This window comes from Strigops habroptila, chromosome 15, assembly GCF_004027225.2.
Source record: "Strigops habroptila isolate Jane chromosome 15, bStrHab1.2.pri, whole genome shotgun sequence".
Classification (NCBI taxonomy): Eukaryota; Metazoa; Chordata; class Aves; order Psittaciformes; family Psittacidae; genus Strigops; species Strigops habroptila.
The window spans coordinates 8,345,754-8,367,961 of record NC_044291.2 but is presented as its reverse complement, the minus strand read 5'-3'; the positions used below and the strand labels follow the sequence as shown (position 1 = coordinate 8,367,961).

Genomic DNA, 22,208 nt, shown 5'->3' with positions numbered 1-22,208 from the left:
GCCCAGCACGCACAGGAACAAAGTCATTCAGCTGCCAAGAGTAAGAGCATCTGTACTGGTCAGACCCAGGTTAAAAAATACATATCAACAAACAAGCCCTTCATTTAATCCTTTTTTTTCAGATGACAGAAGAAAAAAAAACCTGAAATGTAAATGGAAAAACATCAGAATCAAAGTGATTTTGATCTGCTCAAAACCACTTTTTTTGAGGAAAAAGAAAAATACTTGCTTTACCTCACCTGAAACCAGCCCTCTTTCAAGAACCTTAGAGGAAAGTTCTTCATTTCCATTCACTCGGAATAAGATGTTTTGGAATCAGCACCAATAAATCCAGCTCTGGTGGAAGCTGGCTGGCAGCACATAACCCTCTGCACCTCTCCAGCTCCTTCCAGCGAGTGATCTCAGAAGGTTTTAACATTAATTACAATCCAAAAGATCACCCTGAAGCACAGCAGTATTAATAGCTCTGTTTTATCGGTGATAAACAGAGGCACACGGGGTGAAGCACCGTGCCCCAGAGAGGCTCGGTGACATGAACAGTTTGGAAACTCAGCAGATGATGGTTTCCAATCTTGCTCTCAAACCACTTGACCACCCAGCAAAACACTTTTATGACCAGTTAATGGCCCTGTGCAGAGCGCTGGGGTTGATTTTTTACTTTTATTCCCAGAAGCAGACAATAATGAAGAGAAGAGAGTGCAAAGATCTGAAGCTCAGTGTAAACCTGCTAGTAACAGGCACATCTTGCTTGCTGCATCTAAGAGAAACCTCCAGCAGATGCAGCCGAGGTGCCACCAGCAGGGATGGAACCAGTATGGGACAAACAGGGCACAAAGGTGGTGGGACAAGAGGGAGCACAACCACACGGGAGGGATGGGGAGGTCTGCACGTAAAGGGGAAACAAAGGGAAAACTGAAGCAAGCACGACTGAGGGAGGGAGCTGCGCAGAGCACGTGGTGGGCTGGAGTCCAGCATTCTGAGCCAAGGACCAAAGCAGGCAGCATCCCCAGCGACACTGATGGAGCTGCACCTGATGATGCCAACCCTGGTAATTTGCAAAACAAAAACAATGAGGCCAAAGAGTGGTTCTGAGTGTTCTGCCCAAGGCAGAGGATCTCTGGGGTGAAGTCGAAGCCAGAAACAAAAAGGTCCCAGACCCACACTGAGTGCCTGAAACATGTCAGACAACCTGGAATGCCATATGGTAGCTACGACCTGGCAGAGCCTCCTTCGTAACCTGAAGGTGTTTTGTTCCACAATCAACTTTCCTCACAATGGTTTCTCACGTTCTCCCGTGCTTTACAAAGGAGCTTGGGGCTACCTGCTACTGTCTCACAGCTGATCCTCGTCTCCATCAGTGCCTTCAGTAAGCGCACACATGAACACTTGTTTTTCTACAAATACTAAGACATATTTTGCCCAAAGAGGTCCCAAAGAGCATTTCACCACTCCAAGCACGTATGCTCTTGGCAGAGATCAGCCCTCCATGCTTGGAAACGCTGCCATCTCTGCAGCAAAACACAGCGGATGAAGTCCTATAAAGTAATGCCGCTTAAATGTTTACTACTAAACTCAAACCTATTGGGACCTGAAGGAAATTTTAGAGAGAGATAGAAAGCAATTAACATTTGGCCTCATGAAATGTCAACACCTTCCTCGTAGATACCCCACCCAGCATTGGATGAAGCCTGGATTTTATCACTAGGCTCAAGATGTTTCTTGGGGGAAGAAGGGAAAGCAGAGGGGGATGTTAAAGCTTTGGTTCCTGGAACCCAACGAGTGTGAAAGATGGGTAATTGCATTTCAAAAAATTAAAGAATAGAAAAATGTTTCTATTTTTCTAGTTTTCTATTCTAAATGTTTCTCAGTGCAGAGAAAAAAAAACCTCAAAATACAAACTTCTAAAGGCACGAAATGGTAAGGCTGAGAATGAAGCCCCAGAACATGTTGTTTATTTATAGGCAACATTGTCAGCTCATGTTTTTTTCACTCCCTCTCATGATATTCATGTTTGAGAGCTTTACTCATGATCCTTACTTGCGGGAAGGGAGATAAGAACTTTTACATCTGACCTTCCTTAGCTCAGCGGCTGATGTCTTTAGATCCCATAGAGACACCACAGGCATTTCTGTTCTGCCTTGTGCTCTGCTCTTCCTGAAGCCGTTGGGCTTGTGTAGCTGCCCGACGAGATGCTGTACCACAAACAAGCTGCCTGGGCTGCCAAGAAAAGGGTCCTATAAAGAGTTCAAATCCTGCAGGTCCCAAACACCCATGCTAAGTAACTGGGTGCCTGCGAGTAGCTGGCTGCATCCAAAAGCAATGGCTGTGGGACAAAAACTCGGGCTCTGCTAAGGAAACCCCTGCACCATGTGAATGGGGGAAAAGGCAGAGATGCTGCTCGAGAGTCCAGCAGAAATATGGTCTCATGCTTTCCAAAGTGGTGCAACCACAAAATGCTCTTGCCAGTTGGCTGGAGCTTGGCTGATAAGCCTGGGCTCAGCACCTTGCTCCTGAGGCCACAAGACTGCTGCTAGCTTCAGGAGCTGGGTGCAGGGTAGACCTGGCCACTGTCACACAGTGCACTGGATTCCCTCTCCCCTGGCAGTGTGGGTATCACCGTCCATCATGCTGAGCACAAAAACACAGATCCCAACCTGCGTGGCATCACCTCGGTGCTACGTGCACATCCTGCCATCACCCTCTTGTTGATCACAGCTTGACCGTGCCTTCTGAACAGCCCAGGGTCTCTGGGCTCGCATTCAACCAGTGCTGCTGAGGCTGGTCCAGCATGCTGACACAAAGACATCACACCCCTGCTTTGCCAGCCCTTCTTGCTTCCTGTTCCAGCTGAAAAACAAGTCAGAGGCCCCTGTTTAAAAACTCTCAATGGACCAGCTCTTGGCAATCCCTGCGTCCCTGCTCCTTGGTCATGTTATCATGGGGACTGGGCAGGAGGTTCCTGGGGCCAGCAATGCTCTGGATGTGCCCAGACTCAGGTACATGCAGAGCAGAGCAGCCAGGAAGAGTTCCACAAACACTGCACACACCTTTATGCTTGGAGGACCCATGAGCATAAACTGTCCTTTTCCCAGTCCTTCCCAGACACCAAGGTGAGTGGCTCGCTGTAGACAGCCCAGAGGTGGGAAGGCTGAGAGGGTGTGTGTGTTTCTTTGTCCCAGCACTCACAGCAGAGCATCATTTTGGTGAGCAGCAGCAGATCTTCACCTCAGCATCTCCTGGCTGCTAAAAACAGCAATAAATTTACACAAAATTTCCCTGAAAGACTATTTTTGCAAGGTGGGGGAGCCAAGGGGTGCCACAGGGAGGAGCAGAGCTATGGGTGTTTTAACCCTAGCCACAAGCCACGGGGTGTGTGGGGTCCACAGGGCACCCATCATCCCTGTCCCCCCATCATGGGCTCATACGTCTCCTGCTGAGCCTCCCAGGCACTTTCATTTGTGGCCACAGAGCAGGAGTGGAGCTCGCCTGCCAGCAGCAAGCACGGAAAGGGGTACGTGTGTTTAGTGCAAGCATTCTCAGTTCAGAAACCATTACAATTTAGAAAGAAATCAAATCCAATAAAAAGCAGCCCGTCCACACAAGCCACAGGAATGCAGCTGAGCTTATTGGCAACTCTGCCATTTGAAATCATTAAGAAAGGTAAATGAGAACAACCCCCAAGTCTCTGCGGCAAATACCAAGCAGACAACGAACAGAGAATGGGTTTTGGAAGGAGAGAATTTCTTGGTGTCTTTGTTGGGCTCTGACTTTGGGCTGATCACTCATGCCATGCCTGCATCCATAGTGCCAGAAAGCAAGGTGGTACCCTGGCATGATCACACTGCATCCCTACCAAAGGTTCTGCTGGAGGCTTGGGATTTGGGCTAAGCTTTACAGGGCAGTGGATGTCCTCGTGCTGTCTGCCTGAGGCTGGCACTGCAACAAGTATAACAGCAATCAGATGCTCCTGTTAGGGTATTTGAAGCAGGAATAGGGTGTAAGGCTGGGGACAAGGGGCAATGGTGTGACCTCGGGCTGTGCCTGAAGAAAGAGAAGAGAAGCAGCTCATCATGGAAGAGGGCACCAAGGGAGACAACACCAACCTGCTACCAGCGAACTGCTGCTTATGCATCATACCTCTTCTGCAAAAGGATCCATGCTTCTGTTTTGCACTGCCATCATTTTTGGCTCTGCCTTTCCGCAGAGCCTGTACTGCAATAAGGAAACAGTGGATAGTGCCATCTTGAAAACAAACCATCTTTTAGAAAGCTCTACTCACAGTTCTACCACCCAAGAAAAGTACCTTTTATAACTGGGCTTATTTTAACCGTCTGTGACAACTGACCTTGCTCCCATCAGTGTGATGGAGGAATAGGTTAGCAGCAACGCTGGTGTCACAGCAGAGCACTGAAGCTTTGCTGTTACACGAATACATGAGGCTGTCAGGAAACTGTTCTCACAATTCACACCTTTTTTTTTTCCAGGACAGCAAATGTCATGAGACTAATCGTTATCCTTCAACAGATGCCTCCCAACAACACCAGAGCACAGTTGTCACATGGAGGGAAATAAATGTACCTGCCACAACATGCCTCAGGTGCTTGATGCCTTTTGGAAGTGTATAAAACAGTGCCCATCAAACACTCCTGGCAGGAGGAAGAGCACGGGCTGCTCTGCAGGGTAAGAGGCTGCTTGTTCAAGGAGACCTCTGAAAGGGGCAGAGGAGACCTGATTACTGAGACAGTGAGGGCAGGAGGAGCAGCTGTGGGGCTGGGGATAGGCTGGCACAGCCCTGGGCCCATCTCTGCTCTGTGGCAACCCTGGGAAAGTCACTCAGGGTTACCCACACTGCAAGGTGACCCTGAGTTGCAGCCGATGCCATATCCATGCTCAAAAACACTGACTTGAGAGTGTGGTACTTCTCACGGGGGCTGCCATGGGGAGGACAGGGCCACTTAATGCTGCTGCATTACAGGGGTGCAGTGTGGGACATGCCACTTTGGTGTCACAGCATCCCACCACTGTGCTCATAGAGGTGTTCTGCAGCACCCACAGCATGTACCACAAACTGCACTGCTGCCATGCACCCCTGCACAACAAGAGACACAGAAACTAAAGCAGCATCAGATGCCTTCTTACCCAACACCAGGCTTTGCCTGAGGCAGTGGCTGCTGTCCCATGGAAACTGGGTGGCATTGGGGAGATGACGAGAAGGAGGAGAGGCTCACAGGACATATGTCTGTACAAAAGGTCAATCCCCAGGTAGCACGAACGAGGTGGCTCAGCTACAGACACATCAGCTCGAGAGCTGAGGAACAGGAAAATGCTGCCCCATGACTTTTGGCACTGAGATGCTGTCTCCATATGGCACTGGGTCAGCATCCCGTGCTGCTCCAGGTCTCCTAGGCTTGCTCTCTGTCTCCTGAGCTACAAGGCCATGGAGAGCAGGCAAGGTGTAAGTGCTGGTCCCCCCGACTCCCCTCTGCACACACACAGATGTTGCATGCCTGAGCCAAGCTATAATGCAGATTCGCTCAGCTCGTGCTCTTTATTGCACTTCATCAGTCGTTTTGTTTCAGATCCCTGTCAAACAAGATCCAAAACAAGGACAAAAGGGAAAGAAAGAAATTCATTAAAAGCCCTGATCATTTCTTGCTACTGCCTGGATCCATTGCCTCCTTGCTAGAGAAACCCCTGGTAGGACATTCACGTTCCCAGCCTCAGCTGCAACATCTCAATTTCCCTTGAAACTCTGTCAATAAACCCCACTAGAGCGGCGATTCCCAGTACTGCCATGGCTGTGAAAGACGGCCTTGATACACAGGCCACCTTCTGTTCCCTGGAGCCCTGCTCCTGAATGATACCTGTGTTGGAGGGCCAAGATCCCACAAGGAGCCCCTTTGCCAGCCGGACACCTTGCAAGCGGCAGTGCCAAGACTGCCTGAGGCGAAAACGTGTTTCACTAGAAACAAGGGAAAAATGCCAGCCGGTGTCAGCAGGGCCATGGATTCACCCCAGAAGGTGCAGCATGGTCCCTGCAGCCCTCCCGGCTGCTGTGTCCCCAGGGTGCCTTCACCATCCTGGGGCTGAGAGCACCAGCAGTGCCCTATCCCCCCTTGCCATTTTCTCTATCTTACGGATATCCTCCTTCGTCACCCCTGCTCCTTGCAACCACTGGCAAGGAGTAGATAATTACTCCCTCATTCCTCACCCTTAATGAGGTTTCTATTATTTCCCCAGTGTGTGGCTCAGAGTCAGAGTACATCCTTTCAGAGGCAGCATTACACCAAGAGCAAGCTTCTCTGGAGAGCAGGGTTGCTGCGCTGCACAAAGCTTCTGGTGGAAATGAGATGTGGATGTGAGAGAACAGCTCCTTGGCATGGCAGCAAGACAGCACACCCAAAAAAGCTGCCCTGACATGAGATAACATTAACACAGTCTATGTTGCAACCTTGGGGCTTTAGCTTTTAGGCATGCTCCAAGGAGCAAGAAATGTTTAATTAGCTTGATGATGCCCCGTAGACCCCACAGGGATGGTCCCTGAACTCTGAGGGCAGGACGATGGCAGAAAAAGCAGGGTCACTAATGAATTACCAGCTTTGTGGAGGATGGATAGTGGGTGTTTGAGGTCCGTATTTCTTGGCAGTGGTGGCCTTGCTTTCATCCTGCTGGCTGTGAGGATGAAGATTCGCAGATGTGCTTTACAAATGCAACGCAGCAAGAACTGGGCCAGCTCCTCACAATCTCCACTGCCCATCTCAGCGCTTGAGGCAAGGTGTTCCCCCAGCTCTGCCTGGCAAGGCCAGAGAAGGTCCCAGGTTACCCAGGATGTGATTTGAATGTCCTTTGGTGGAGGGAAGAACCAGAAGGAGGTGGTGCTGAGACACTACTGGCTGGTGCTTTTGTCTCCAGTAAAGCAAAAGCAGCTCACACCAGCCTGTTGAGCACCATTTCCCTGTTCTGCTGGGACTCATCAGGAGATCCCAAACAAAGCCCTTGGACAAAGGTCAAATGAGCTGCCTCCAACTCCCCGTGCTGCTCTAACAATTCCCTATATTCATGCCATGGCTCTGATTGATGCCCAAGGCTGTGAACCGCTGGGGCTCATCCCGCTACAGCTGCAGAGCATCAGTGGAGCTGGTGATGGGTCGAGCTGCCCTGGGTGCAGCATGGCCAAGAAGGGCTTTCCCCAGGCTCTGCATCCTACATGTCCCTCAGGTCCTGCCACAGCCTTCACACGGGACCGTGACACACATCAATCCCTCCAGGTCTCCACTCCCAGGGCCAGGGCATCCTCAGGCAGCACCCACATCCTCTCTCCCTCCCACTGCAATACCTTCTGCTCTCCCATTAGGCCTTGGACAACCCTGCCCCTTTTCCCTCAGCCACAGACACCCCGAAGCCTCCAGACCCACCTCCACAAAGGAGGTCAAGGGGTAAGTCATCACTGAGGTTTTGTTTGTCTTCTTTGCACAGATCTATGGGTGGGTGACTCTCAGCCCCATCTGAAAGCATTAGTCCTGTGTGCCGGGTGGGTCTCCTAAGAGAAATATATCACTTTAGTACCTTCATTGGGCTACTTCTGGGATGGCTGCAATCCTACTTCCATGAAGAGACAGCGGGGCTTGGGGAGGCTGCAGCTGCAGGAGATGAGAAGGCTGCTCAGAACGAGAGAGGGAATAAATCAAACTCTTCCTCCAGTTGTGCCAGGGAGAAAGGAGAGATGAGCAAGGGCTCGGACCCCTGCGGTGAGCTCCACAATGGAAATGTTCACAGCTCACCATACCAGCCGTTCAACCTACCAACGCTCTGCAAAGCTTGGCCATCACCAGCCCTGGGGAGATGTGGGGAGAGGAAGGTTGTGACCCTTGGCAAATTGGGAAACGTTTGCCCCTCCCAACCTCACAGTCACTCTAAACAAGAACCAGACACTCCACAGTTTGCTACCCCTGGAGATCCCCTTGGTAGGGCTTGTTCTCATCGTCCTGGGGGCTTGGCTTCCATCTGGGCTGCTGGTTGAAATCCAGCCCCGGCTGGTAGCGACTTCAAAAGACAGTGTCATCTGAGGAGTAGTGGGTGGTCCACATCAAGCAAGTCGATGGCTGACTGTTCTTATGCGAGCCACCACAATAGGGCCTCCTGCTCGACAGCCTCAGAAGAAAGGCAAAGGGCTGCATTGACTGCAGGGAGCGGGGCCAAGGGTGGTCCCACTGGTGCAGGGCCAGTCACCTTAGTAGGCTGGCATGGGGAGGTGGTTGTGCACCCCTACAAAAAGAGGCTGTCGATCTATCTATGTTGGGTTTGTCCCCAAGCACTGTTGGCCAGCCTTAGCTTCACCCTTTGCATGAAACAAAGCAAAACAAAGCACGACAACAATTACTGCCCACAAGGGAACGGCTCGGAGGAGAGGGATGCCTCTGTTTGCCGCATCCCAGGATCCAAATGAGCAAGAGACATCCGCAACGCTGGATTATGTGAGCAGCAAGGGCAGCCAATGGGTCCCTGCAGTGACCCCACAACGCTGGCATAGGGGGATGATGGTGGCAAAGCAGGGATGCTGTGTGCAGCGAACCCCAGCAGAAGGACGCCAGCCAGGTCCCTCCGTGCCCTGAGGCCCCAAAGCGAGAGGGAACAGGGCAAGGGGCTGGCAGCAGGCAGGAGATTCTCACAGCTCCACAGGCAGGGAGGGAGGAGGGTGGTGGGGAGGACCCGAAACAAATAATAAAAACAAAATCCCAGTAAGCACGTTAGAATTCGTTTGAAGTGCAGAGGAGCTTTCAGGCAGGGTTATGTACGTCTCCCAGCCCGGCGTGATTTACACATTCCTTGCAAGCAAAGGAATCTTCCCTGATTTGAAGTAAAACAGATGTTTTGGGGTTTTCTCCTCTCTTCCCTTTGAATCATTTCTTTATTGAAATGATGGCTATACAGCCCTGCTACCCCCAGCAGGCCTGCCCCGGGACCAGTGACCTGCCTTCGGAAGAGCACCTCGTCATTGCCATGGCCGTGCTTGTGAGAATCCAGAGGTGCGGAGCCAGCCTCGTGCTCCTGCAAATGCTGCTTCAGAAGGATTGCAACTCCCAGCAGTTCTTCCTCCTCTGCAGCTAGAGCTAACACATGGATCCTCCGTCCCTGCTCCACCAGCCCAGGTCCAGGAAATCTTCTAACCTCTGCTACTGGTCCAGGAGATTTATGTTTGATGCTGTGACTTGCCCTTGCTCCTACTCCTCAGCTTCACACCTCACCCTAGTTGTGCTCCATCCTAACAATGTTGATTGGGAAGGGCAGCCTGGCCAGTGCCCATGGACCAGCAGCAGGGCCCAATTGAAACAACCCAGTGCAGGGGACAGTGCTGGGCAGGCAGGATGGAGCTGGGACTGTCTCTTGGTTTGAGCACTGTATGATCTCAGCCAAGTTACTTTGCCCCTATTTTTGTCCTATGTTTTTCATCCAGAAAACTCATCTGAGGAAGGAACTTCCTTTTCCCAGAAAGATTCACAGCACTGAGTGCAGTGGGGGCTTCTGAGTGCTGGTTGATGCTGCAAACTACCAGCATAGCCATGCCCTTGAATTTACACTCAAAAGCAATAACTCATGGCCGGTAGCAAATCCATCCGGCTCCCCCCATCTTTCTTTTCTTCTTTCAAACCCTGTTGTTATTTCTCAGTACTTTGTTGGTGGCAGGGTGGGAAGGCTTTTTGTAACACATTCACGTACCATTGGGACTTACTCCCATTCCCGTCTGGTACAAGAGATTGCACAAGAGAGAGAAACAAACGGGGATGAGGAAACGCGTGTTTATGAGAGGCAGCTCTGTCATCGTGAGCAAGGGACCCCCCACAAAAGAGCCAGCCTGGGAGCCAGGGGAGAGTTTCCATTCTCTCCTAACACTCCATTCATGCCTTGTTTTGTACCTCCCTGGAGGTTCTGCGACTGGCCATGGTCCCACAGCACGGCGTGGGCCTTGCACCCCCGTGTGCTGCCTGCCCCGGTGCTTGTGTTGGGTGGAAAGAGGGAGATGTTGTTGTCTCATAAAGATAATGAATTGAGAAAGAGCAGCGCCCTTTGCTGTTGGATGTGCTCTGGGTTCTTCTCCTGCAGTGGAGGAGTGGGTCCTCCCTCCTCCATCGCTCAGCACCCTCCCTGCCATGGACTTCACCTCTGCCCGCTCCCCTCCTGCACCACAAGGATGGGCTCTTCATTATCACCCACCACGGAGGCCTACATGGGCATTCCATGCTTGGTGTGCTGCTGTCACTGCAATGAGCATCCTCCTGACCTGACCGGGAACCCTTTGTATAATCCAAACCACATTGCTCCTGATCGGATGCAGTCACCGGTAAATAACCTTGACTGCAGCGGTCTGGAAGAGTGAGGGATCCTGTATCACTGCTATTAATGATTTAGGATTGTACATCATTTGCAGATGACACAGAGAGGATCTCAACCCTTGCTACATCTTCTGCAGGACAGCCCCTGTCCCACACATCACCTCAGATGGGCTCCAAGTTAAAGCCACCTGGGTGACAATCACTCCTGCCCAACGCTGGTGTGCACACAAGGAACGGCGATGGGTGATCTCTGCTCTCCCTTGTGCACTGCAGAGCTACCAGCAATGGAGTTGGGATCCCCCCCCAAGCAGGTGGCGTATTAAAACCAAAAGCAATTGGCCATGCACATACTACAACCCACCTGGGTCCCTCTCCCTCCTGCTCCTGCAAGCCCCCTGCCTCCCCCTGCCTTGTCCACACACCTCAATTTCATTATCTCTGATCTTGAGCTGCCTATTACATGCTTTTTGCCAACATAAATATTTAATCCCAGTGCATTGCACAGAAAGGCCCTCGTGGAGTTAATACTTCAACTCATGTTTCCACTTGGAAAACAATTCAGCATGCGGCAGTGAAGCAGGTACAAGCCAGGGACAGAGACGAAAGCTGGAGGTGGCCTGCAAGAGCTTGGGAGCCATGTGGGGTGATGTAGGTGGGCTTCACACCATGGGGTGGGCTTCACACCATGGGGTGGGCTGCACCGGGCAGCTCTGCTGGAGCATGAGATTAGGATACGCAATGGAAAAGCCACAGTGAGTTCAAAGACACTGTGAGCTGCTGCCTGGGGAGCATGGGATGGGGTACACTGCCAAGGGGAACCTGAGGTGCAGCCCTCTGCTGCTTCAGCAATAGTTAGGATATTCCACTCTCTGCAGTACTTTTAGTTGCAATGATGTGGAAAGCCCTGCATAAAGGGTTTGCTTCACCTGCCAGTGTGTGGGGCTACTCATCCACACCATCACACGCTTCTCCATGTGTGCACAGCCACACGTGTCCTCATCAAACATCTCAAAACACACCTGCACAGCCAGGGGTTATTTAGAGCAGGATCTGACCATGATTTCACCTCATACAGACTATGGGATAAGGGTTATGGGATGGTGGGTGTATGGGGCTATCAGGTAGCACTAAGGTACCTGCTCCTGTTGCTGGTGTGGGAAAGACCCCCAGTAAAGTGAGGTGTCCCAGCCTCCCAGATCCAAGCCCATAACCATTATGGACAGAAAGGCACAACAAGCCTCATCCATACATCAACACACACTCAGGTCCAGAGCTGACAAAAGGCAGCACCACAAAATGTACCCAAACCTCACAAACCCCCCAAATCCAGAGAGGAGAAGCACAAGAGACAGAGAGGACAGAGAGGGCAACACCAGTAGAGCTGATGATCCCCAGGGGCAGCCTGTCATTCAGGTAAATACATCACAGCCTGCGGCAGTGCCACAAAGGATTGCCCCAGGCAGCTTCAGGTCCCCACCAGTTCCCTGCATCCTGCCTTGATGGGGATGAGGCCAGCTTGGAAGGCAAGACAGAGGGTAGGGATGAGACAGAGTCCTTCTTTCTGTCTTCTCTCTAGTTCATGGGCATAAAGTAGGGAGAGTTGCATTGATGTGACTCAGGCATTATCCCAGACCTGCTCTGGGACAGCTAAGCTCACAATTAATCAGGAAGATGCTGTTATTAAGACAGCAGCCTCCTCTGGAGAACAGGCTGCCCAAGCCAGGGACACACATCAATCCTTGCCCATGCAGGACAGATGTTCCTGCAAGAAGGGACCTCACTGAGCTGGTTCCTGCCCAGCCAGGGCCCAAGGTGTTTGGAATCTTTTCTCCCAATGACCCAGCACCAAGCTCCCCGAATCAGGGCTTCATTTACACCCCTTCCTGGCAGGGCAACAAGTCTCCAATCCCAGCTCCATCAGCTCATCTAGTGAAGGACCCTGCCCCACCATCCCCTGAACAAATGCAACCCTCAGACCCTACTTCAAGAAACATTCAAATTATGACATAAGCTTTGGCTCCGAGGGGTTTCAGTGAAAGCCAGGGTATTTTCTTTCCCCTTTTCCTAACAGAAACCATATTGCTCTATAATCAAATTTATCTCATTCCTGATGAGGGAAGTGAGTGTGTGTGTGAGGTGACCAGGAGCAATGAGGGCATGTGTGCTGGAAGCAATCAGTCTGAAGGTATGCAGAGTAAATATCCTTGGCAATACAATGTGTCATCAGATTGAGGAGACCAAGCAGAGACCAACTAGGCCAGAGCTCCAGCAGTGACCACCACTCAGGGCAAGTCCCACCTCACCGTGTAGATGCCACCTCTGCAACCAAGAAGCTATTTCTTGTCTTTCCCATTTTATGATGTTGTTTCCTTCACTGTATTGGAAACCTAGCAAAGGGTGGAGCACAGTTTTAACACCTTTTAAGTGGGAAAACTTAGGAAGCAGCAGCTACTTCGAGGTTAGTTGCTAACCACTGAGTGTCTCCATTTCACATTGACCTGCTCTGGTGCAATTTCAGCTGAGGCCAATGGGAGCTGTGGCTCTACCTGTGAAGCCTGGAAGACGATGTTCCCAAAATGGAGATGTTTGTTTGAATTCACTGGCTGCTTTTGCAAACATGGGTTCTGCAGCAGGGATTTGACATCTAAGCACTAACATAACTTGAGACAAGCAGTGAGGGCTGTGAACAGGTGAAGTCAAGGGACTTCTAGTCTCAGCACAAAAAAATGAAAAAGGTCCCCAAATGTGGGTGCTCCTGACAAGCCTGCGTTTAGGCAAGAGTTAAGCAGTAGGAGTTGCAGCTGAGCAATTGCAGGCTATGCCCTACCAAACTTCTGCTCCATCATCAGAAGCCTGAGGTCCAGGGGAATAGCAACTCCCATCGACTGCAACCAGTCTGGACCAGCAGAAGATGGGACCAGCATGGAAAAGCCCAGATATGCTCAATATCCTCAAATCAGGAAAATACAAACAAAATCCTTTTGCAGAGGGGAAACAATCCCAAAACCCAAGGAATAAGTTAAAGGTCACTTGAGATCTGCTAGAACGGAGCTGAGTTCAGCAACCTCCTGTGCAGGTTCCATCACTCACACACATCACCATCATCTCCCTCACGACAAAATCCCTGCAGGTGGGAAACAGCCCTGTCCCATGACTTTGATAGGGAGAAGGGGCAGCAGAGCTGGAGGGGTCACTGTGTACTGGTAAACTCCAGTGTGGCACAACCAGGAGGTGGATGCTTACAGATGTAATGCTCTGCACGAGCCAAAGATTAAAAGAGATTTTGTTTTTTAAATACACACCCAAAAAGAGAAGGAAAAAGAAGATAACAAAGTGCTCTCTGAGAGACAAGGCTGGTGAGGGACTCTCTGTGCTGCTGTTACAAGAAAAGGACGGGGTGGGATGTGCTGCAGGTGTCCTTTGGCAAAATGAAACAATATAAAAAGCTTAACTAGTTTAATGGCCTTGCAAGCTATATATGAGATATATGGACATTGCTGGTCTGAGCTGGCATGGATCTTGTAGGTAATGGCATCCAAACTTTGCCTCTAGAGCATGGAGGAAAAGATGGGCAGGTAGGATTAGCTTGTGACTTATCTCATTTGGATAAGCATCACCTTTTGGGACAAATATCTCCAGCTTTTGGGACCTGGGGTCCCATCCAGAGTCTAAGGTAATTTATTCCCTGGGCTGAGGTATGGCTCTAGGTTCAGAAAAGACCTGTGGGTACAGTAGTATCTGAACACCTGGGCACCAGAGCAGCTTCTCACATCCTTCTTGGGGCATACTTATGGATACAGCTGAGCTGCTTTTGGCCACTCCTTAAGGAATAGAATTAGCCTATTAAAAACTTGAGTTGCCTGCAAGTATCAGTCTGAGCTGCTACTGGGTGCAAGGAAACAGTCAAAGGAGACAGAAACTTCCAACCTAAACATCAGCATGTTGGCTAGTGACCCATGAATCCACACGTGGCAAACCCAACCATCATTTTACAGAGACAAAGTCTGCCTGGGGTGTACCAGAGCTATCGAGCCACAAAACAATACACTGAGAAAGGACAATCACCCTAATGGGACCTGAGCAGGAAAACATCATCAGCACTGTATTAAATAGAGCACCAGCTCCAATCCTGCTGCAGACCAACCCTGCGTTCCCAGGTTTCACCCTGTCTGATCCCCTTTTGGTCTCCTCTTGCTTGGCAGGGCAGGTGTAACGCCATTGGACTGCCAAGCGAATGCAGCCGTGCAGTGTCTGGCTCGGTCTGGCTCGCACACAGGCTGCTTGGATCCCTCTGCATCACGCTTGCCCATATTTTACATTCCAGGATCAGCATGGGCAGAGCTTGTTTTGGGCTGTGTGCACCCCAGCAGGACTGCGTGCAGGACCCGGAGCCGCACACGCGATGTAACAGTGCCTCTTGGTGTCAAAGCCCCGGTGCTGCCCCCCGCAAGGCCAGCGAGCAGCGCTCCTGCGAAGTGATGTGAGCAGTGGGAGCTTCGTTTGTGCTCTGGCAACAGAGGGGGAACTCCGGCTGGCAAAGCGGCATCGTCGCCCGCTGTCTCTAGTACTGTGCAAAGAAAGGCATTTTGCTGCCAGATTTGGCTTTGCTGGGGAAAAAACACCAACACACTGAGAACAAGAACAAGAGAGAGGGGAGAGTGTGAGACACCAGGCAGCAGCACTTTGGAGGGCATGCCTCGGGTTCCTTCATGCACACCCTCAGATACGTGGTCCCAGACTGCATGAGGAAGTTAGGAAGAGGATGGCATTTGTGCAGGAGGCAAATTAATTAAGCACAAATGCTTAATTCCCTGACCAGAAAAGCAATTCTCTCAAGTACTATAGGTGTGAGCAAGGGCATCCCTCGACTTTACTCAGCTCCAGCCCACTGAACTGCTTCAGGCATGTCACATCACCTCTCTTTGCCTCAGTTTCTACAGCTAGGATATGACCAAGAAAAACAAAACCCATTTGCCCTTATCCTGACCCATTTCTTCCCTACAACATAAAAAAAGCATCCACATCAAGCAGTGGATTCCTTGTGTCCTGGAAGGGGAGAGGGGCCAAACCCCCCTGTAAGAATCAAAATCAACACAGCCCCCAGCTTTCCATCCTTTAGGAAGAAGGTGCTCTATACCATGGAGAACTGCTGAACAAAACAGATGCCTCCAATGCAGAAGTACAGTGTAGCTTTTCCTGGCTTAGAAGCAAACCAAAGCCAGCAACGCCCGTGTTGATATTTATATCGCATCTCTGGTACTCGCTCTCCCATTAGTCAATGAGATAAGACTTGGACGGGTCTGTGTTAGTGGCATTAGGTTTCTACACACTCAGGAATAAGAATACTCTCCAAGTCCGTAACTGTAAAGGGCTGGTGACAGGGGAATTGGTGACGGGGAAAAGGTGAAATTGCAAAGGTCCATTTGTCTGCCAACAGAAGAGGCCAAACTCCTCTCCACCCATTACCATTTCCAGGAAGAATCCTATATTCACACACTGCAACACCCTACACAATGACCTGTCCATGCCTCATCCTCCTCCTCACTCCCTCACCGCCAGTCTTTCTCCATCCACCCCCAGAAGACCAAAGCCAATGGGCCTGGACCCAGATGTGGGGTTCTGATGCTGGGAGGTTTTAGGACAAAACCAAGAACGTTATTTTAATCTGGACATCCTGAGAAGGGGTGGGGAGGAGCTGGCCACAGGACGCAACAAAGGCTGTTCTGTTTCTCTTTGTGGCATGAGGTATGAGCAGAAGCAGAGAATTTGGGATGGATAACCTGGTCTTTCCAGCAAAAAGGAGAGAGATGCTCACACATTTGGCAGACACTAGGGAAGCAGGTTCCAACTGAGGTCACTGGAAACACACCTCCTGACTCCAGATCTGTCCCAGGTGGCTGAATACTGGTGGCAGAGACAGAGCAGGAGGTGGATTCAGGCAGACTCCCAAGTTTTAGAAGGGTGATGGCAAATGGTTGGTGTGGCAGCATGCAGCAGTACCTGGAGGCCCTGATCTGATTCATCCAGGCTGGGCTGTACACAGATAGTGAGAGAGAGCTTAAAACCTGAGCTTATAAAGGGGACACACAAAGAGACAAAGACAAAAGTGAGACAAAGGGATCTGCTTAAATCACTCAGTAGAGCAAATGGTAAAGCTGGGAAGAACTTCCAGCACTTTGACTTGACATGAAGAATGCATGAATGTCTTCTCTATGGCTTTTACATGCATACATTCCTAATGCTGGAAGCTTCAATAGAAGCCCAACCTTCCTCAAGTTCCATGTATGGGACTTCATTAATATCAGCAGAATGAGAGATTATCTTCCTTCTTCTGCTGAGCCCCTGACCTCCACGTACAGACCATCTCTCATGGGGCCAATCCACCTCCACTGCAGTGGTCTGCACACAGCCTAGATGGGCCCAGACAGCTCGGTGCTGGACTGACTTCAGCAAAAACAACCACACATCTGAGCCAGCATTTGGCAGCCTGGTTCTGAAGCAACCCTAAACTGCTGAGGAAGGATGAGCCTGCATTTACAGCACAGCCCTGGGATTAGCAAACACTTGTTCGACTCCTGACTTGCCTTGTTTGAGCTTCCGCAAGCCAGGAATGCCTCAGAAGAAACTACAGCCATACACCGCTCAGCTTCAGGAAGCTGGAGAGCATGTGGAAGAGAAGAGGTGGATTCAATGAAGCAGCACAGCTCCTGTGCACACAGGGGACTCAGCCAAGGCTGTAACAGATGTGTTTTAACCCATGCCACTGAGCTATTTGGGATCTGTCTCCAATTGCTCCAGTGCTCATTCATGTGTCTTCCTGACAGAAGACCAACAATAACAATTAGTATCATATAAGGAGCGGGGGGACTGCTGCCAGCATTAGCACAGTCTTGAGCACCAAAGGTTTCCATTCCACTCTTTATCCCAACTACGCACAAGGCAGAGGTCAGTCAACATTAATCAGCCTTGCTCTGGGCCAGCTCCTTTAGCACAGTCAGCTTGTTGAATTGCAGTTGCTGTCTCTCCATGCTATGATGGGTTCCCCTTTGCCTCTTTCCTTCAGCTCACCAAAAAGAAAGGTATATTCACTGTTAGGCAGCACATGATGGCAAAGGCTAAGCCTGGCCATGCTGGAGGTGGCCTCCAGGCTCTACAGGGGGTCACGCTGGCCAGGCAGGTTTTGGCAGGTCTTGGCTGTGGATGGGAACCTTGTGTTGCCATTCTGAAGTCTAAGCGAATCCTCTTCCATCCAATGGCAGTGCCTCACCTTCATCTCGAAGGAAGGGGTTTCCACTTTTCCAGCTCTCCTGAAACACTCTTCCAGACAGTCATTGGGCTGGTTCAGGATCCCCCTGGGGAAACCCTATCTGAGCCAGCAAAGGGAATGCAAAGTGGAAGCTCCTTCTGAGCACATGAACACACTCCAAGGAAAGGCTCTGGAAGGGATCCTGATGACTTCCATATTATTTCCAGTAAATTTTGAGCTGATTCTTGGCACAAACACTGGAAATGAATAGGCTAGGTCAGGAATGTAAATAAAGTGAAACATTAGGATTTAATCTAATCTATAATTATAGTATCTGTGGCGCAGGGAAGAAGTTGGTGTGTTTGCACTGCAGCTCCATTGAGGAGCTGGAGGGGGTTTTCATTTCCCTTTCCAAAATTTGCCTTTTTGGCTGAGGGATACTTGGTGTCTCCCCAAGTATCTGAAAGGAACATGCTGGGCTGGCAAAGCTGCTTTCCAGCAGCTGAGCAGGTATAGCTCAGGGAAGAGACATCCCTGGGTACTCATGGAATGATGGGGTGAGAAACTGAGATGGATGAGCTGGGCTGACGGCTCAGGGAGGCTGTGGGACGCACAAGGGAAGCTCCTGTCTCTACAGTGAAGAGATCGGTTGGGTTTGTAGGGTGCTGAGCTACGTAAGCTCAGTCCTCAGACCTCTAAGACAAGCCAGAGCCCTTTCTCTTGACTGGTGTTTGGTGCTTGGTGCATCATAAGTTGCCTGTCACAGCATGGTGCTCCCAAGCTCCCAAACCATCAGTCTGATTGGCATTAACTGCTGTCCATGCTGGCTTGTCCATGTAAGACAAGCACTTAACAGACACGTAGACATCTCTCCTTCTGCCCTCCTCAACCCATCCTCTTCCAGATCCACCTGGGAGGAAGCTTGACAGGCTGCTCTGGTCTAGCTGATCTCAGGGGAGAACAATCCCCTCTCCTATGATGCATTTGGCAAGAATTGAAGACTTCTGGGTTTTAAGAGCTTAAATCAAACTCAACAGTCTTCAAGGACCATCTTCAGTGTCCCTGTGTGCAGCTACCCGAGTGCATACATGACTGCAGCATGGATTCCCATGCATGGGCACCCGTGTCTGACAGACCAGCAGTGTCCACACGTGTACAAGAAGCTATAGTACCTATCTTTGCTGACATGAACTACTTTCCCTCTGAAACCCCTCTGTGCAGGGACTAGCATCTGAACCCCAACATACCACAGGCAAGGGCAAGAAAAGGGATAACAGGCAATATCTTTTCATCAGACTGAAATTGCAAAAGACAAAGGAATTAGTTCTCCTTTTGTTAGTTTATGTTTTGAAATTTCAGAAGTCTCAAAAGCAGAGGAATCAATCACATTCTGTTTATTTATTTGCTTGTAGAGCATTTCTTGGTTTTGTTTTTCATACTCAAGCCCAGCTTTGATCTCAGGCTGGTAATACTCCAAATAAATGGTCAACAACAGTGTGTAATTGCCGTAGGTACTACAAAAAAAAAGGGACAGGATGTCCAACACATTTACAAAGCAGAAGAGACTTCCATGATCTCACAGTCCCCTCTCTTGGTTTACATGACACCCTCAGACTACCAAACAAGCAAAAGCGCTTGCTTTTGAAGAGCTCTGATGCTGCAGCCTGCATGTGCTCACCCAACAGCCTAGAGAAAAGCACAGGTCCCTGCTGAGTGGCTATAATCAGGATTATACCCAGGCCAGAGCCTTCCAAGATAGCTGTTTTTCCACAGAAACAAATGAAACAAGCAGAAGAAATTCAATTTAAGAAATGACCCCGTGCCTGTGTTTCTGTTGTTGTTCCGTCTGCGCGGGCTCGGAACAGAGTGTTAGCCTCACATTTCACTGTTCTGGCTTTCTTCATGCTGTGTTGCAACCGTGTGGACATCTGAGCAGAGGAATATTTAATGTGTGTGCCTATGTATTTGAGAATGCACACATGCTAAGTAAACACGTGCTGGTTAGGTCCCAGGTTGGAGCAAACGTGTGTGTGTGTGCTGGATCCGCATGCATCCATGGCAATGCACGTAGACACGTGTATCAGCCCATGCAGGTGTGCTGGGGCATGCAGCTGCAGTGTGTGTGTGCATGCACATTTATGTTGATGCCCAGAAGCGTGGGACCATGTCCCACAAGTGCCAGCATGGGCATGTGTTCATACACATGTGTCCATACATGTGCTCTTAAGCGTGCACAGCCCTGGAAACGGTGTGCCAAGCCCTGCTAAGCATTAGCTGCAGGATGGAGCCAGTACTTTGCGTCACCCTAGGCCTGTCCACACACAAGGATGTGGTCCAAAGCTCCTCAATGCCAGGGGACTGCTGCCTGCAGCCACGGCTCCCCATGGAAGCTACTGTCCTTCACTCAGGCGCACCCACAGAGAGCAGAAGCTGCCCACAGCCACCCCCAGGACCTGGGGCATCACCGGCTCTGCTTACCCCCTCCATGGCAATGTGCCTCATGACTGAGAAGTGGAAGCCTGACTTTGACCAAAGGGATGACAAAATTCTGGACAAAGCTTTCTGCCTTCCACCCAAGGCTCTCCCAGCCTTTTGCAGACATCAAGAATTAGATCACAGAGTCCCTAAAGCGACGGGTGAGTGCAATTATCCCTGCCTGGCAGATGGGGAAGATGATTTGGCAGCCCAGGCTGCCCAAGAGCCAGACCTTCTGGCTCCCAGATCTGTGCATTCACCTTGGCAGCAGCCTCTCCATCAAACTCAGTGGCTCTTCCCACACTCAGTGCCCCCAGCTCACAACCAGCTGAGTTTATGGGTGGTGGGTTGTTAGCAAACTCTGTGGGTGCTCCAGCTTCTTCCTGGCACCTTTTCAGAGCAGCCCAGCTCACACAGATACTAATCATTATACTGATGCATTATATATATTTAACAAGAAAACATCTAAAACCATTCAATGGCAAGAGGTACCACTTGGAGACGCTCCTGGACAAAGCCCCGCTCAAGAGATGTGCAATAAAAGCTTCTCCTTCTTCAGAGGCTGTCAACATACTGAACTGGGGAGGTGGTGGAGGGGGAGGCAAAGGGAAAGTATTAATCAAGATCTTTAAAAGTTCTTGTTGACAGACCATTTGCCAGCTCTCGTTTTAAATGCTTTTGTGGTCCCATAAAAAGTTTCATTACTCACTACAAAATGTGTTTTAATTATTACAGTCACTCTGACATTAAGCCCTGGGTGTTTCTCTCTTGCTTACTCTGTATCTCCTCTGTCTCCTTGCCTTTTTTTCTCTGTTTCTTTCTCCATCCAAACAATACTGAAGGAGAAGTTAACATTCAGATCCTGAAATTATCCCTTTGCTTTGGACACTAATTGCTCCACAGGATTCACACAGAAAAGCCAATCGCATGTGCTCAGAGAACATCTCAAAAGTCTCAAAGACACAACATCTGCACTGGGGTGGCCACCATCCCTGCAGAAGTAACTGGGTGGTGGGCAGATGGATTTGGTGTCTCTCTGATTTGCTGTATGTCTCCTAATATAAATAGCAACTTCCATAAATATCACATATCACACTTCTAATATCTGGCTATTTCAGTCCACCAGGCATTTGACAACTTGCTTCAATCTGACCACATTAGCTCAGTTCATCCACAAGACACAACCCTATCCATGAGGCATGGAAGAATACTGAAAATGTGTTATTCCAGTGAGTCTCCCTCAGACTCCCAGTGCCTCCAGTGCTGTAGACACTGGTTTTCCATTCCATTAGCTGAGCTCAACACCCAAAAGCAACAGTCTCATCATCTGGTGCAACATAGCATTGACCAAAAAAGTCAATAACAATAATAGCATTGGAGACCCCTCCTTGCCCCCAGCTCCTCCCCACGTGCCTCTCCTTACTTGTACAGACCATCTGGTTCCAGGCACTTGAAAATGACTGAATAGAGGCTGGTTTCAGGGACATCTCCATGGCTCCTACCCGCTGCCACACAGGATGTTGCAAGGCCGGAAAGCAAATCATCCGCAAAGCTCAGGGATTCTCCTGGAGAGCAAAGAGATGAGTATCAATACAGGTGCAAGATTAGTACTGACCATTTGAAAACCTCTACATAGGACAGGCAATCAACACACTCTAGTTGGCTGTGCCGGTAGGAATGGCCCCAAATCTATATGGAGAACGTCACCTGTGGGCAAAGCAAGTAGAAAACACTGGGGTCATCAGCTGATAGGACCCACTGCAGAAACCTGCAAAGTCATCGCTTGGACAGTGGAAGGTGCACTCACAGAGCGTCCATGCAACATATAGACTCACTGCAAGCACCACATGAGGGACCACCATCCAAGGATGGGCTCCAGGTCCCCAGAAGAGCTGGAAGTCTGAATAAATAGGGCTCTCGTATTAGGGACTCTATCTGCAGTCAGTTCTTAAGGGGAACATGGCCTTTTTCAATAATCACCTGTGACAGTGAAAAGTATTTCTGCTGTGTTAGATTATCAGGAAGGAGACATTTTTAGAGCTTGGATGGAATTTCTCTCAATGTGCTGGGTTTTTTTGTGTGGTTTATTTTTATTCAATGAAAATCAGGAGCTTTGCATACCCTTTCCTATGCACCCTGCCAGCTCCTGGAGCTCT

The 22,208-nt window shown here is 50.0% G+C and overlaps 1 protein-coding gene across 3 annotated transcripts in view; it reads right to left on the bottom strand.

Annotated features, from left to right (window-relative positions):
• The window catches only part of ASTN2 (astrotactin 2), a 351,114-nt gene that overhangs the window by 10,656 nt on the left and 318,250 nt on the right, over positions 1-22,208 (bottom strand). For all 3 annotated transcript variants that reach the window (XM_030507189.1, XM_030507188.1, XM_030507190.1), the window contains one exon: positions 21,476-21,617. In XM_030507189.1, coding sequence (XP_030363049.1) covers positions 21,476-21,617 — 142 coding nt within the window. The remainder of the gene's footprint in view (positions 1-21,475; positions 21,618-22,208) is intronic.